This window comes from Calidris pugnax, unplaced genomic scaffold (genome assembly GCF_001431845.1).
Source record: "Calidris pugnax isolate Ruff unplaced genomic scaffold, ASM143184v1 scaffold344, whole genome shotgun sequence".
Classification (NCBI taxonomy): Eukaryota; Metazoa; Chordata; class Aves; order Charadriiformes; family Scolopacidae; genus Calidris; species Calidris pugnax.
Window position 1 is genome coordinate 16,480 of NW_015091058.1, and position 17,021 is coordinate 33,500.

General features: G+C 42.0%; 1 protein-coding gene across 2 annotated transcripts in view; it reads left to right on the forward strand.

The window, feature by feature from the left end:
- Positions 1 to 88: 88 nt before the first annotated feature.
- Positions 89 to 17,021, forward strand: part of MTAP (methylthioadenosine phosphorylase) — a 33,027-nt gene continuing 16,094 nt past the window's right edge. Inside the window, exons 1-4 of one of the 2 annotated variants that reach the window (XR_001413641.1) lie at positions 89 to 198; positions 4,593 to 4,679; positions 10,718 to 10,776; positions 13,966 to 14,133. Coding sequence is in view for 1 of the 2 variants with exons in the window: in XM_014956654.1 (XP_014812140.1) it covers positions 181 to 198; positions 4,593 to 4,679; positions 10,718 to 10,776; positions 13,966 to 14,133 (332 nt within the window). In the remaining variant the exon portion in view is untranslated. The remainder of the gene's footprint in view (positions 199 to 4,592; positions 4,680 to 10,717; positions 10,777 to 13,965; positions 14,134 to 17,021) is intronic. The other variant, XM_014956654.1, reaches the window with a different exon arrangement.

A 17,021-nucleotide genomic window follows, 5' to 3' on the forward strand; every position in this document is an offset into this window, starting at 1 on the left:
CCCCCGCTCTCCTCCTCCCCGGGCCGGAGGTGTCGAGGACGGGCCTCCCCTCAGCGCGGGCGGGCGCTGCCACCTAGCGAGGAGCGGGGAGCGCCGGGCGGCGGAGGGCCCCGGCGGGCAGCGGGGGCGGGGCCGGGCCCCACGCGGCGCCACCGCCTCCCTCTCGCCCTCCTCGCCAACATGGCCGCGGCCGTGAAGGTAAGCGCGGCTCCGCGCCGCCGCGGGTTGGGAAGGAAGCGGCGGTGGCCTCCCGCCTCCCCGGCGGTGCCAGGCGGGAGAAGGGGCGGCACGGCGGGCGGCGCCGGGCCGAGTGTGTGTGTCCCCCCCCGCCCCCCTCGCCAGGCCGCCGCCTTGCCCGCTCGGGGCCTTTCCAGTGGCTCTCCCGCGGCCCGCCCGGAAGAGACGAATTTCAAATCTTTTTCCAAAAAATGGAAGCGGTGGGAGCCGTCAGTGAGAGGCGCCGGGGTGGGTGCGTGTCTGTGGCGGGGCGCACAGGCCCCGCGGCCGCCGCTGGGGTCCGGCGGAGGCCTGGCTGCCCCGTCTGCCTAACCTGCCAGTGGCCGGGCGCGGTGCCGGGCTGCCCGCTGCGGGTGAGCAGGCCGCTGGGGCCGAAACTCTGGTCTGACCGAACTCCGAATTCGTTCCCTGAGGCGAAGCGCCTTTACCTCCTTGTTTTGGGGTGTAGAAATCAGTTACAAGCTGTCTTTATTTTGCAGAGATAGGTTTATTCCCTTAACTGTGAATTTTATGTAGCTTACACTTTATCTCCTTGTGAGTCAAAGTCTCTTTAATGCCATCCTCTTCACATTATCCCCAAAATAGAAGCGAGGAAATACAGATGTATTTGTTGGTTTTTAGCTTGCACAAAGACCCGTAGCTGATCGTGACACCGCTTAACATGTATGAGTGTTGAAGGCCCTCAGGTGGACAAGCGTAGACTGTTGCTGCACTGATGCTTTCTGTGTCTTGTGCCAAACAGCAGGTGCAGAAAGGCATACGCTGAAGTGTGGTCGTCGTGTGGACTCCCACAGAGAAATGCTGTTGACTTTGTAGTTACTGATGTGATCACTTTTCGTTAGCTTTTGCTTTTGTTGCTTTTCATACCAGTGTTTGAGATAGACTCTACCATAGTAAAATGCTTCATGTTTCAATCCACCACAATGACATCGTAATTTATATTTAATTCCAGATAACCTTAGCTACAGCTCCAGTAATTTTCACAGGTTATGTCCTTCATGTCCCTTTGTAGGATGCAAAATTTGGAATGGAGCATACAGTCTTGCATCTCTCCATTCTTGAGGTCACTCCTAGATGCGACTGTCTCTGCCTTTTGAGGAAGGGTGAGACTTGCCTCCCTGAGTCAATGCCTCTCTGCCATCCCTTGCCTTCAGTGCCCAGGCTGCTTGCCACAATGCTTGTGGAAATAGACCTCGGCTCGCTTGGCAAGGAATCTCCTCCCCACTGAGCCTAGAGCAGCTGCATTCCTTTCCCGTAATTCACTAGAAGGTCTAGTAAAGGAGAACTTTAAATAGGACCTGATTTTTGGGTCTCCAGCCCTGGGACATGGCTGATATTCCTGGAGATTATGTAAAGTGGAGGAAAAATTACTCCCTTGCAGGGAGGTCAAATTATTTTTAGGGTTGGAGCTGCCATCTCCAAGTTGGCATTACATGGTTGGAGAAGCCACTGCTTCAAGAAATCTCTGCTGGCCGAACTTTCCTTCCACTTTAGAGGCTCTCCTGTGAATTACAGTGGGCCCAGCATTTCTCAAGACAGTGTTGCTCAAGGTGGCTTGAAGGTTGACCAAGCTGCTGCTGAGGTGTGTTGCAGGGAGGAAGAAGGCAAAAGCAAATTCAAGGAAGTCTAGCTCTTCCATGCTACGGGTTCTTCACCCAGGGTGCTGTGAACGTTTTGCCAGCTGGTTGCACTGCTGCCGTTTCTGACAGCGTGGCCGTCGGTGTAAAAGCCTGCTCGGGGGCTGAGCTGTGCAGCACCACCATGTGCTGATGCCACTGCAGCAGCAGAAGTTGGGAGCCCAAGAGCTAACCTGAAAGCAAGGTCCCCAGGCATACCCTGCCCTGAGCTCACCAAGCTGTGTGCTGCCACAGGTCGGGTGTGCTGGTACAGGTATGGTCTGCTGCAGTTCTGGATCTGTGTGTTCATAAGGACCTTAAAGCATTGCAGTTCCAAAATAACTTTTGTGTCAGGTAGCTGTTATCTCCAGCATTGCACCATTTTCCTCAGTCCCAGTGGTGGTCTTTTCACTTTGTCAGACGTAGAAATTGAGGCAGATAAGCACTCCCTTTTGAATATTCTCAATCATAGGTCATAGGGCAGTAATAAAAAAAAACTTTATACCAAACTAAAACTAGTTAAGTTACTGAAGTAACCATTTTTTCCCTAGATTAAAAAAAAAGCACCATTTTGATCCTGGCTTCTGTTAATGTAGTAATCTTCCATGTTTACTGAATACTTGCATTAAAACGTTAAAGGTGGTCTTTTGTTGATTTTGAGTTTTGCAGTTGCTCCTGTTGTGTACTTCTTACATGTTTCTTAAGGCAAAAAAATCATTCATCTGAAAATTTATGTAGTTTTCAGGATTTTCATGGACTATCTAACAATCTGAACGTTTGTGATAAATGAGCACCATGAGTAACATAGGAACAGACCCATCAATACTACTGCAAACAATGATCTAGGTCTTCCCTCGAGTATAATCGGGGTTGGAGTTTGTGGATTTTTACTGGCATTTTCCTTTGCACTCCACAAGGGGGTAGTAACAGGAGAAATAGGAGAGCTGTTAAAACTACTTCAGCGTATCAGCATTTACACCATCAGGTGTGGAATGCTTTCTCAAAGAGGTATTTGATGTGTCAGGAAGACCAAAGAGCCTCAGCTTGTTGAAGCGAAATGCTTGATGAGCCAGCTATAATATGGTGGTTGAAAAAATGAGGTCTCTATGAACATGAAAGCTAAGAGAAAGCTAGAATGAGAGACAGGTGGATGTTGTGGAAGGGGGGTGTTGTACATTGAAGTCTGGAGGTTTTACTTGAGAAATGTTCTGTCTTTACTGCATAGTTCCACCATTTTTTATCATTTCTGGTAAGTCGTGCCAGAATGGCTCTATTTTTTTTTTCCATGATAAGCAACTCGGCCATGATATGAATTCTTCAACTTAAAAGTGAGAGAAACTTTATGACATCTGGTCGCATTGGAGGGGGAAAAAAAAAGTAGCATCTTCTCAGTGTGTGATAAATGGTGACTTTATTTTTAAATACCATTACTAAGCTTGAGGTTGTGAAGGGCCTGACAGTACCCATTCCATTCAAAGAGCTAGAAGTATTCTGAGGTCAAGAGAAAACTTGACTTGGTTGAAAATAGAATTGTCCCTAGAAAGACAAAACCAAGATACTTTCCAATGAAAAGCTAGAAACGAGCATTCAGATGCATTTTCTTTAGCTGGAGTTTGAAATCACAGGTGAGTTAAGTCTCAGAGAGACCATGTGTTTCAGAGTACCTCTTTCTTTCTTTCCCCTTTTTTAAAAAGAACTAGAACAGATGAACAATGAGCCAGAACACAAAATTGGTGATTACTAAAGCATGATAGATGGGTGGCAGTCACTTTATGCTTCTTCACTACGAGTTATATCAAACACAACATAGGACTTTTAGCCTGATTTCTTAAGGAAATAAAATGTATTTTATTCAAGTGGCCCTTTGCTTTGCCCTCTGTTTTCCCTTTCCATTATGTTTTGAAATTTTGTAAAAATTTGGGGGAAAAAGACTTGAAAAGATTTCATTAAAAAAGCAAAAGTCTGTTAAGTTTATACTTAGGGAAAGACTGTGAGTTGAATAAAACCTGACACCAGTGGGTCTACGCAGAAGACAGTTAGTGACCCAGCTGCAGGCAACATTTGAATGGGCATTTATACCTTCTTAGGTATCAGCAGTGCTCACAGCAGGTGAAATTGTCAGCAGATTATTTTTCTTTCTCTTGTGAAGAGAATAGCTTCAGAGGAGAGAGAGCTGTTGTGCTATCCCCCTTTTCAGAAGCTGTACAGAGACTACTTGCAGAAACAGCAAAGTACTTAGATGTTGACAAGTCAACACAAAAAACTTCTAATTTTTTGAAAAAAGGTTATAATTATTTTGTATGTATAATACTATATAGTAATGTCTGGTATTCAGTATGGCAGTCTTGTTCATGTGAACAAGAAGCCTTTGCTATAATATGCTTTATATAGGTATTTCTCACTCATTCGAGGCATTCCCAAGTAACACCCTTCATTTTTGTATCAGGAATAAAAGCTAAATTGCCACTCTGTGTGCATTTTCCATAGCTTTTTAATTTGGTATCTTTAAAGAGGAGAATGATAGTGTAAGAAATTGGTAAGTTAAATACACTTGTTGAAAATCAGTCATTTGAAATTTCCTTTCTGGGAAACTCTGCTGGGCATATTACGTCTTCTTGGTGTAGTTTACCCCCATCTCAAGCAGAAAATACATTTTGTAGCTGCCTGGTTAGTTTTTCAGACATGCTGTTAAACGGAGTGTGATCTCAAGAAGACTAATATGTACTTTTCCTGTCTAAGATTGGTATTATTGGTGGAACTGGCCTGGATGATCCAGATATCTTGGAAGGAAGAACAGAAAAATATGTTGATACTCCTTATGGCAAGGTCTGTATAACCTTTTTTTAATTTATTACTGAGACTTCTTGTTGATTTTAAATATGTTTGTATGCTTTAAGAATTTTTAGACTGTTCCAAGACTGCATAAAGGAGGTGCTGTCGCAAGACTGTTTTGTTTTAGTTCCTATGTATTGTGTGATTCTTAGTCTGTAGAAACAAGGTGTTACAAAAATGATGTGCAAAGGAGACACTACCTCTTCTCATTTGTAGATTGGATGAATTTACAAACTCAGTCCTGAATTTGCAGTCAAGAGGAATAAACTCTCTCTGTCAAATTTGTGCAGTTGTGTAACCTGTAGCAGATGTCAGATTGCTCCAGGAACCTTTCTGAATTACAGAAAACTGTCTGTTGAGGTATATGGCCACCGTTTTTCCTGTAACTGCTGAATTATGTTTTACTTACCAGTGCTGTCATAACAGTCATGCTTATAACCACATAATTTGAAACTGGTCTGAAAACAAAGTTCTGAAAATGTTTTGGGGCACAGGTGTTCTTGACCAAGACTCCTTCAGACTGCTTCAGCCCTTTTCCTCAGCGAAAGCAAGCGGAGGTTAGGAGTGTTGCTGTGTACACCGTGCCAAGTGTGTTGTGAGGGACAGTTCCTGCCCCAAAGCATTTATAGTAGGAACAGGCAAGACAAATTACGAGATAATTTAATAGGCAGGAGGTCAAGGAGAAGGCTTCTAGTGTAATAAGGCCAGGGGAGTCTAAGTGCTTTATAATTGCCATTGGAATTATACCCAATGAAATCTACCACTGTAAGCTAGTGTACATACAATAAAACATCTGGCGTGCGGCAGTAAGAGGCATTTTATGGGTAGAAGCTTGCCAGAAAGCTCAGCGCTGTAGCATGTGTTCGAAAATCTGAATCCATGCTTCCATGCAAAATGGTTTAAGAGGAAAGTAGAAGTGTAAAGAGCAAGTGGAGTTTGTGTGCGCACCATTTAAGAAGGAGAAGGAGATAAAGATTAAGGGAGGAGAAAACATAACCAGAAAAATATATTTGACTTTTCCACACACTTCAAAATCTATTAACAAACTGCAGGAGAATGAAGGGAACTTGCCTCCTCCATTTTCTGTACCCTGCTCTCCAAATGGTAGCCAGTGCTGGTCTGTAGTAGAATCCACTGGCTAAACCAAACCAGTAGGTGGCCTACAGCAGGGTTTAGTGTTACTCTGAAAAATAGGAGTACCTGCAGCATGGCTTCTGCACAGGGGAGTTGAAAAATCTTCCTCTAGCTTTGGTCGTTATGGAAGGCTTTTTAAATTTCATTTAGGAAGCAGCTTAGCTATTGTCTTTTTTTCTGTGTTCTTCACAAAATGCAACATGAATAGGGGAAAATAAATCTTGGGTGCCTGTTGTGGTTTGTGAGAAATTTTGATCAATGGACTGGCTGTGTCTGAGCTTGTGTATTACATATTTAGCATAGGCTCAACTTTAAGAAAAAAGCTTGTGAACATTCTGCCTTTGTGTATGGGGTGGAGGTATAACTGAAATGTCATGGTAGGAGCCCAAGTGTGGATTCCAGGTACTGTGGTGAGCTGAACTGGGGCTGTTGAGCTCACCTGGATGGAAAACGGCAACTTTGTGGGACTTCTGTATCTGTGAAAGGGAGCACAACCCTACACCTAGCACTTTTGTCCTTACCCCTGCTGGCCTGCCTTTCTTCTCTCTGCTACAGTTCTGAACTCCTGAGAACTCAAGCCATTGGTCTGATGGTTGTTTCATGTAGATTCACTCCTGCATAGAATTACATTAACTTCAATGTTTGAATGCAGTTTTCATCCTCATGGAGCAACTGGTGGATCAGCCTTAGTGGTGAGATGTGCAGGGCTTAGACCACAAGTTGAAGTGGCATCAAGAACATCAAGTGTGTCAAGTTGATGAACTTCAATTGAAGTAGAAAAAAACCTCACAAATTTAGTTGGTGTCATTACGTGGATCAATGTTTGCTTACTTTGCTGCTGAGACTTTAGCATTCAGGAAGCAGGTGTTTCACAGCCTGCCTCTCTCATTTCAGAACAACAGAGATGAGAGAAGCAGCTATTGCTGAATGCAAAAGGGCAAATGAGAACTTTTTTTTAAGTGTGCTTGGAAAAGTTTAGAAGTTTGTGGTTTATGTTAGTATATTTTCCTAAAGGTGTGTCTTGTTCTTGATTGTTACTGAAATAAAACCAAATTGGGATTTTTCTGCCATAATGATGCTTCAGTGAATCTACCTGAAATTTTAAGAGCAAAAGAGCTTAATCTAAATGAACTGTTCAGACCTGTGTGGTCTGCAAATTAGAGATGAGATTAGATTAGAGAGAATTAGAGATGCAACATTAAGCCTATTTAGTTCAAGCAAAACTGGGAATAATGAAAAAGAATGTCTGAATGCCAAAAGGAAAATGGAAGGCATAGTTTAAAAATGTATGTCAATTTTGTTCTATCCTGAAAAAATGCAAAGTATACAATTCTACTTTCCTTACATACTGGGTTTAAATTCTTAAGTTTCTTGGCAAGAACATAGCCAGAAGACTTTTTGTCTAAAACCTTTCTGGTGGTGACACCCCTTGGCACCTTTGACATTCGGCAACAGCAAAATAGACATTTCTTTAATACTGTTTCTTTGCTTTAGAAGCAAAATAATTGCTTACATTTTGTTTGTATAGAGTCCTTGAGTTGTCTTCTGCTTTGGCCTTCTTGAATCATAAGAATCATTTATTAACAAAACTTACATCATTAGGAATATCATGTGGGGATATTTTTTTCACATGAAATATGGAAAAGTTTAAAGGAAACTTGTATGAAACTCTGCTGGCATTGGTCTTCCCATGAACTTTCAAGTTACATTAGTATTGTTAGTGAAAATGCAGTACATTAGTGTTTTGTGGGTCTTTTTAAAATAAATATGCTTACAGCTGTTAATATTCCAGCCTGCTTTTCTCCCTTGTCCGTTTCCACCATTTTCATTGCATAAAAAATTTGGTTTTCTATGGAAAATACCCTTAAAACCTTTTGGCATACCACCTCCAGATATGGAAAATATTGTTTTCTTAGAGGATAAGAAGATAGGTTGCAACAGCATTTGTCTTCATCATTGAACTTTGAAACTATTAATAAAATTTTGTTCAGTTAGATTGTTTTACTTTCTGGATAACAAAACTTGGTTCAGAGTAATTTTTCCCCAAATCAGCAAAATATCTTCCTATTCTAGAAAATCATTTTAGGTGCTCCCCTCTTTTTTTGGTGATAGGTATATCTGGCAAAAAAAGCAGGGAGGGGGTTCCACCTTGCAAATGAGCATTTCGTTGCTTGCGTCAGGAAAATCAGACCATGTGACATAACACTTAAGCTCCTCATCTGCCTCCCCGAAGCAATTTCCATCATTTGGTTCCTAAACTAGATGACAGGTTAAATGAAGGCTTGGGGAACCTATGAGATACTTCTCTATCTCAAGTTTTCCCTATGTTTTTGGTTTGCTTGTTAATTCTGCTTTCTGTTGCAGCTTTTTTATGAGGTGAGACTTGCAAAATTAATTTTTTCATGGTCTCACATTACCAATACTTTGTGCTGATTTATGTCATTTATGTTGCAGACAAAGGGGATTATTTCAGTTATTTGTTTGTGTCATATTGTAGGGTTAACTGCTTGGGGTTCTTTGCTTCCTTTTCTGTTTTGCAACACTCGGTAATATATATCTGACTTGGATTTTGTGGAAGGGGGAAGTAGTTAAATACGTATATGATTTATTAAGGTTTGAGAACTTTTTGTTTGGCCTTTTATTGTGCTTTAAAAATACTGTATCAGAGCTTTAAATCCAGATTGTGTCATTTTATTGTTCTATCAGTGTTTCAAAGCCCCTGACTACAACTGAGGTAATAGTAGAGAGGTACTGGCAAGAGCTTGAGGGAGAAAGAGAGCAGAACAGAAGCACACACTATCTCTGTTACATGGTTAACACATAGTTTGAAATTTCTGTGTCTTTCACTTCCCTGTAGCTTTACACACACTGATTTATCCTTAATTGCTCTCTTTTAATGACCCATGATGCAGTATTTGCAAATTCTTTTCTTAAGCTGTCAGTTCATCATTTAGGAGTCCATTCTTTGTTCCAAATCTTTCTTTTTCTCTGCCATGTTTATAGCAGTCATGTGCAAGGAAGGTGTACAGGCAGTCACCTGGAAGGTGTCCTGAGTGCGTTCTGTGGAAATCTATCTAAAGATGGCAGCTATTACACGGCCTGTTACACGGCCACCCTGAAGCCTTTGAACTTTCTAGGGTGGCAGCAGATAGGGAGAAAACTTGGCTGCTGCAACTAGATTTTGAAGCCTGTTAGATTTCAAAGCGGTTGCATTCTTCCTGCATCAGCAGCGTATGCCAGAATTCAGTGGAGTTCTGTGGTGAGGGAGGATATCAAACAGCAGTTAGATTGCACCTTTCTGTCCCAAATCTTTTGAAAATTGATATAAATTTGCATCTATTGCTTGCAATAAACTTGAATCTGTCACTTGTAAAGCAAAGGGCCCAGTCTTTAACTTAGAGGTCTTTACTTTTCTTTTTGATAAGAGAAAAGGAATTTTGGCTGAAGTGCTCCGTAATTTTTAAAAGTATTTTGGTGTCCTGCTGTGAGCTAAGTTGCATGCTCATTACTTCACACAGCAAATGTGTGTTTTCTGAACAAAACCCAAAAAGCAAAACCCCAAATGCTAATTATGGAATGTTGCAATATCAAAGTGCCTGGCAACTGGACAGCAAGACTTTTGCCCTGTGTGAAATTTCACTCTTAAAGCCATGTCTGGTTCAGAAGAGTATATGTAAAGTAAGGTAAACATTTAAATGTCAATAGGTTGATATTAAATGGAGACTTTAAAAAAAAAGGTCAGAATACACTACAATTCTAAAAATAAATTTTCTAGAACAGTCCCTAAAAAAAAAAAGAGGCAAATCTGTGTCTGGCAGGATTTAAACCTAGGTGATGGATTAAATTATAGTGCTTTGAAGAGATTATATGTTAAAAATGACAAAAAAGAGCTGTGCAATAGGGGGTAGAAAGTGGTGATTTTATTTGAAATCAGTGTCTCTAAAATGCAGTTGTGGGACTCGTATTACTTTATTCCAGATCTCTGAACTAACAGCTGTAAAACTAAATGCTAATTGAAATCTCATAGCTAGCATTGCAAACTTGTGATCAGTAAATAAATAGTAATTTTATTAATAGGTATTTCAGTATTAAATCCCAGGGCATGGAGGAGAGATTGGCAGAGTGGCTTCCAGCCAATTTACAGTTTCTTCTACACCACAATAAAAAGAGTGAAATGCATGCAGTTCTGAATTGGGCAGGAGAAGCAGCACATCCAACTTCACTGCTGTTCAGCACAAGTGCAGTTTAGCATCTAATTAAACAGAGGCCTGCTTCTGCTGCCAGTACCAGAAGTTCTCTGTCATGTCACGGTTCACTTCCCAAAAGCAGGACTGCCCGCAGCAGAAAGGTGGTGGGGGGAGTAAAGGGTGGGTTGGAGGTGGCTAGGACATGAGTGTGAGCTAGGGGGCCATGGGAGAAAGGGGACAGGGCGGTGAATGGCGGGCGTTACAGAAAGGGACAGATTAAATCTGATTTCTGTTGGGAGGAAACTTTCAGTAGGGCACCCGCATAGCAAAAAGGAACCAAAAAGGAGAGAGTGAGATCAGTTGGCCAATTTAAAGGCAACATGTATGTGCTTTTTTCATGTTTGTGCAGTGCTGTTTGAAATAATACCATTTCAAAGTATTTAAAGTATTCAAGGTATTACTGCTTCAATCCCTAAAGTAAGGAGTTGCAATATTGTCGTTAAGAACACAGAAAAATTGTGATAATCCACTTCCTGTTCCAGACTCTTTTACTAATCTGCCGTATCAAATTACAGAGCTGAGCCGAAGAAAATACAAGACTACAGTGGTAACCAGTATTTCTTTTCATAGCTATCCTGCTTATTTTAAGTAGCTGTTAAGGTTTATAATGTGATTGTCACTGTAACTTATTCTTATTTGCTTGTTTTGCAGCCATCAGATGCTTTGATATTGGGAAAGATAAAAAATGTGGATTGTGTGCTGTTGGCAAGGTAAATGAGTGTTTTAACCGGGTTTGTATTAGGTGTCTTGAAGTTTTCTCAAGAATTTTTTCTTTTCACATTAGGTTAACTGCATTTTTACTCTGACTTCATCGTGCTTTTTGTAGCTGCTAGCAAAGCAACAGAAGTCTGGGGTTTTTCCTGAACAAATTTGATGCTGCAGGGAGTCAAGGTATTAAAAATACTGTCTAGGTTAGGAAAGAGAAATCTCGGGGTGGGGGGTGCTGCTGCAGGAAGAACAGCAACCTGCAAGGCTGCCTGCACAGGTGGTAGGTGGATAGGGATGATAACCCCAGTAATCTGTCTGCTCCCTGTGTTTGCAAATTTCCTTAGTGATCCTTGTAAATTGCCTATTTACAGAGGAACTGTATCTCTGGAACCATTGTAGACTCTTCCAAATCATTCCCTTTGATTATTGAGTCCTCTGGCTCTTACTTTTATTGCTTAGGAGGCTACATCCCCTGTAGTTCTCCCTGCCTGGGTCATTTTTATTCAGACATCTCTTACCATACTCAGAAGAGACTCTAGGAGGTGTGGAAATTTCACACTAATGTAACTGTGGATGTCTAGGACCAGTGGGCTACTAGATTAAACATAAGAATACTAACACAGTTCTTAGCATCTGAACAGTATGGGCAGAGCCAGGTGCTGATAACAGGGTCCTTCAGCAGTCCCAGGCAAGTCAAGGTGATGAATCAAGTCCAAGATCCATCCAAGGAGTCCAGGCAGGAGCAGTAGGAGGTGGGACCAGAGAGGCTGCAGCGTGTGTCTGAAGTCCACCAGAAAACAGGTCTGGAGACAAACTGCAGCATAGGTCTGAAGGCTATCCAGGAGATGGGGCTGGGGACAGGCGCACCTGGCTCAGGCCAGGAGTGAAGGCTGGGGCCTGAGCTTGGAGCAGGAGCACCTCAGCTCATGGGCACCAAGCATTTGGGTGGAGGACCAGAGCAAGGTTGCCCAGGGCAATTACAATCCAGTGGTGTACTCAGGGCCCCAAATCTTTTCATGCCAGTATTTTTCTGTGAAGTTGCTGACAGTTAACCATCTCTGCAACTACGCTCCTGACTGTGGTTTTACTTGTCTTATCTTACATGGACTTTGCTCATGTATCTTACTACACCTGGACAACATTTTTCTAATTTTCTCAAATGAAATGCTAAGCCAAGATCTCACAGCAGTGCTGCGTCAGAGTAGGCCTTGGGCTACAGGTGGCTGAACAGCTCAGCTGTGGTTTACATCCTCACTGGGATTTATGGCCGTTCCCACATGACCCATGTGAGATTATTTTGGGGGCTAACTGCAACTTTATGTTTTGGGAAAAATGACAAACTTGCTCGTGAATGCCGGATTAAAAAAAAAAAAAAGAAGGCATCTGTGTTCTAGAAGAGGATTATGACAACAACTGCAGCATTAAACAATAGATCTACATGCCTAGTAGCTTATCAGAAATGCTAGTGACAACGTGGAAATCCTGCCTGACAGTCCTTGGTCACGTTTTGTTCAACTTCTAGTTCCCAAATGATCGAGTTCTGAAGACCTTTTGGTCTCTTTGAAATCGATTAGGAAATTAAGTTCCTTCTTTCCTCTACTATGTTGAAAATAATATTCAAATGTGTGCTGCCATACAGCAAGACCTGGGCACGCTGGAGAGTTGGGCAGAGAGGAACCTAATGAAATTCAACAAAGGCAAGTGTAGGGTGCTGCACCCAGGGAGGAATAACCTCATACACCAGTACAGGTTGGGGGCTGACCAGGTGGAGAGCAGCTCTGTGGAAAAAGGTCTGGGTGTCCTGGTGGACAGCAGGATGACCATGGGCCAGCAGTGTGCCCTTGTGGCCAAGAAGGCCAGTGGCACCCTGGGGTGCATCAGAAAGAGTGTGACCAGCAGGATGAGGGAGGTCATCCTGCCCCTCACCCCTTGGTGAAGCCGCATCTGGAGTACTGTGTCCGGTTCTGGGCTCCCCAGCTCAAGTAACTGGAAGTTTTTCCAGGGAACCGCTTGGAACTGGAACTGGAGAGGGTACAGCAAAGGGCTACAAAGATGATTAGGGGACTAGAATGTCTCTCCCATGAGGAAAGGCAGAGAGACTTTGGTATTTTTAGTCTGGAGAAGAGAAGACTGAGGGGGGAACTGATCAACGCCTATAAATACTTAAAGGGTGGGTGTCAAGAGGATGGGGGCCAGTCTTTTTTTCAGTGGTGCCCAGTGACAGGACAAGTAACAGGCACAAACTTGAACATAGGAAGTTCCATCTAAACATGAGGAGGAACTTCTTTGCTCTAATGGTGGCAGAGCACTGGAACAGGCTGCCCAAAAAAGTGGTAGCGTCTCTGTCTCTGGAGGCATTCAAAACCTGCCTGGACATGTTCCTGTGCAACCTGCTCCAGGTGGATCTGCTTTGGCAAGAGGGGTGGACTAGATGATCTCAAGAGATCCCTACCAACCCCGTGTCATTCTGTGATTCTGTTTAATCACTGTGTAAGTGATGTAGCTCTGTAGAGATGATGGAAATAACACAAAAGCTTGTGCTTCTAAGGCAAGTGTTTCCAGTCTGGGTGAAAAAGTATACTGCAACAGTGTGAAGTCATTCTTACAGTTTATGAAAGCTGTCAGATCATTTTAAGATCAAAGAGAAAAATGTGATGATTCTACTGTTTTCTTTGGGAAGGTGACAGATTACAACAGTGAGTTCTTTGTGTTTTTAATTTCCTGTGATGTGCCGCTCTTTTCTGGAAATACAAACAGTGCTTCTGAGCAGAAAATTTATAGAGGTTTATATAAATCTTATAAATTTGTTGTAGTGTATGGAAGATTTAATTTGCTTCAGCTGGGTTTTCAGACTCTATGGAACTGACTTTCAAAATTCAGAGAAAAAATGCTTTTTGTACTCTTGAAGCTGCCAAAGTATATTTGGATTGTATTTTCAAGATTCTTTTTGTTAATCTTGAACTTGAAAATTTTGCATTTAAAAAGAAAACTGCACTGCTACTACTTAAATCAAATGCTGAAAGAACCTTAATGCAGTTAGGAAAACAAGCTACACTGAAAGTGGCTGAAATATCAGTCCCACTTCCAATGTTGTTAGGGAAATTACATTTCCTGGAATTCTCTTCATCTGGGAGAAGGAAGGCAATTTCAGTCTGATTTATTTTGCTCTCATGCCGTGTGTATCTTTGCAGACATGGAAGACATCATACAATTATGCCATCGAACGTCAATTACCGTGCCAATATCTGGGCATTAAAAGAAGAAAATTGTTCACATGTATTAGTGACTACAGCCTGTGGTTCATTACGAGAAGAAATACAACCTGGTGATCTTGTCATAATTGACCAGTTCATTGACAGGTGAGTAACTTTTTTTTTTAATTATGTTCTTAGTTTTGGGGGAGAAAAAAAGGGGACAAGTGTGGTTAAATGATATAATAACAGGTTAAATTAAGTTCTTGTGGAATGAGGTGATAGCCTCGGTTCCTATGGCAAAAAGTAAGGTTCATACAAGAAGACAAGATAGGAAACAGGAATGAGATTACAAATTCAACTCTAGCAGACATAGAAGAAATACCAGGCTTTGACCTGTATCACTCTTTGGGAGGAGTCTTCTGAAGAGGAGAGATCTTCTATTCTCAGATGTGGGGGAAGGTAAGAGCACAGGCCTTTCTAAGAAGAATCCCAAAGGAGATGGAGAGGTGCAAGAAAGCATAGTAGGAGCCAGGTAGGGAAATATATGCATTAATAACAAGTCTCTACAGAAGAGAGATTGAATGGAACTCAGTGGGAAAAGAGAGGTTGTTTTGAAACAGGGATTGATGCTAACATTTTTTTATTTGCTAAGAATCACAAGGGGTTAATTTTTTTCCAAAGTTTGTGTACTCCAGTCAGTCCTCCCCTCCTTGATTATGCAATATTTAGAAAAATTAAAGCAAATGGGGGGGGGGGGGGGGGGGGCAGAGGAGGATGGAGGACAGAAGGCTGTATTTAAAGGTTGTCAACTACACCAAGTATTTAAAAAATACAGTGGCACATTTTAAGATCTATATTTATTATTAATATTTATCGATGTACTGTATTTGGAGGTCTTATTTGGGTATTCCACACAATTTTAAGTGTTTGGAACAGTTTATGCAGCTTCTTTGTGCTTGGGGGGGGCTGCTGGGAGTATTTCCATGCCAACTGAACACGTATACTTCTGTTTGTTCACTGCAGTTCAGTACTGTTTGAGTTTTGACTTACTGACAGTTTTTGTGTGTGTGACTGAACTGCTTTTTCTTGTAAGAGAGTATGTTTTAAGTACAGTGTATCTAAATGACTAAGTAACCTGCGGGAGCAAGCCCCATGTAAACTGCTTCCTGTTATACTGGAGTTGATTTATGGGTGGAGAGCAGCTGTATTGCTGACAATGTTGGGTTTTTTTGTTATTTTTTTCAAGTCTAAAAGTGTTTAGGCTGATCACTTTGTTTATATAGATTAAATCATAATCATCCTTATTCTGCCAGTGGTACTTGGAAATGAGTAATTTTAGTATTGATATTGATGCATCTAGGAAAGTTATGAAACATAATTGAGTACATGGTTTGGATGATTGCAAGTAAAGGACCAGTTATTTCGACAGCATTATTTTCTAGCAGACTCCTAGGTAGATGAGGGGAGCCTAACCATGCAAGGCTGTGAATTGCAAGCCTGGTGAGAAGTAGCCTCTGGCCCAGAAGAAACAATTGGAATTATTGCAGAGTTGTTATCTGCTACGGATGAGGGGTGGAAGTATGGAGAAACTAACTCTTGCAGAGGTCAGGCAGAAAGACATTAACAGAGCCAGGAAATAAACGAGATACAAAATCTGAGACCATCCTTCATCCAAAATGTCATTATCAAAATTAGCAATTTATTTTGAAGCTACCTAATCTCCTCATGCAGCTTTAAATTTCCTAGCACTTGCTATTCTACGTCGTAACTTCTGAACTGGAGGGGAAGTAATCAGCTTGGTTAAGTTTGAGTTTTAAGAACATGTCCCTTTCCAAAAAAAAAAAAAAAGTTATAGAACAAATCAGTATATTTATCTGATGGGCAGATGAGTGAGAGGATCATTTACATTGCAGCAAAGAAGGCTAATCGTATTATTTGGGCTGCATGAGTAGGGCTGTTTCCAGCAGGTCAAGGGAGGCGATCCTGCTTCCCCTCTGCTCAGCACTGATGAGGCCACACTTGGAATGCTGTGTCCAGTGCTGGGCTCCCCAGTGCAAGAGGGACATGGACATACTGGAGAGAGTCCAGCAATGGACTGTGAAGATGCTGAAGGGACTGGAGCATCTCTCCTATGAGGAAAGGCTGAAAGAGCTGGAACTGTTCAGCCTGGAGAACAGCAGGCTCGGGGGGGATCTCATCAAGTTATATAAATACTTGAAGTGAGGGTGCAAAGAAAACAGAGCCAGGCTGTGTCCATTGGTACCCAGTGACAGGACAGGAGGCAGTGAGCACACACTGAAACGCAGGAGGTTCCCTCTGAACATCAGGAAACTCTTTTGCACTGTGAGGGTGACCAAGCACTGGCACAGGTTGCCCAAGAGAAGTGGTGGAGTCTTCATCCTTGGAGATACTCAAAAGCCACCTGGGCATGGTCTTGGGCAACGAGTTCTACGTAGCCTTGCTTGAGCAAGGGATTTGGACCAGATGACATCAAGAGGTCCCTGCTAACCTCAACCATTCTGCGATTCTCTGATCTGTGTTTTCACTTAGAGTTTATTGAGGTGATCACCAGTAGTAATGGCATAGTCCATATATGACCGGTGTTTAATTCGAGCAAGCAAGCTTTCATTTTGATATAGAAGACTGGGAACTTGTGGAGACTTGTTTCATGGCTTCAGGAAACCAAAAAGCTTCTCACAAAGCACGTGAGAATGTTTCAGTGTGGAAAGCAACATGTAATATGAACTTTTAAATAATTATTGGCTTGCCCTTTAATTCAGAAAACTGGTAAGTCATAATAGTCTCTTTCATTTGACAATTTGATTTCTGTGATGTCTTTTTCCCTGATGATCTTTGGCAGTGGGTGTTAGACTGCTGGTTCTTTGGAGGTAGGGTCTCCATTTTTGCCTTTTACAGGGGTATATCTGTAAAAGTGATTGCACTATTTATCATAAATCATTATGAAAACAATGCTGCTGACGGGAAGATATTTTCATGTGACAAAACAGATTAATTGCCCTGCAAAATCTGAAAAAATGCAAATTTCTGAAACA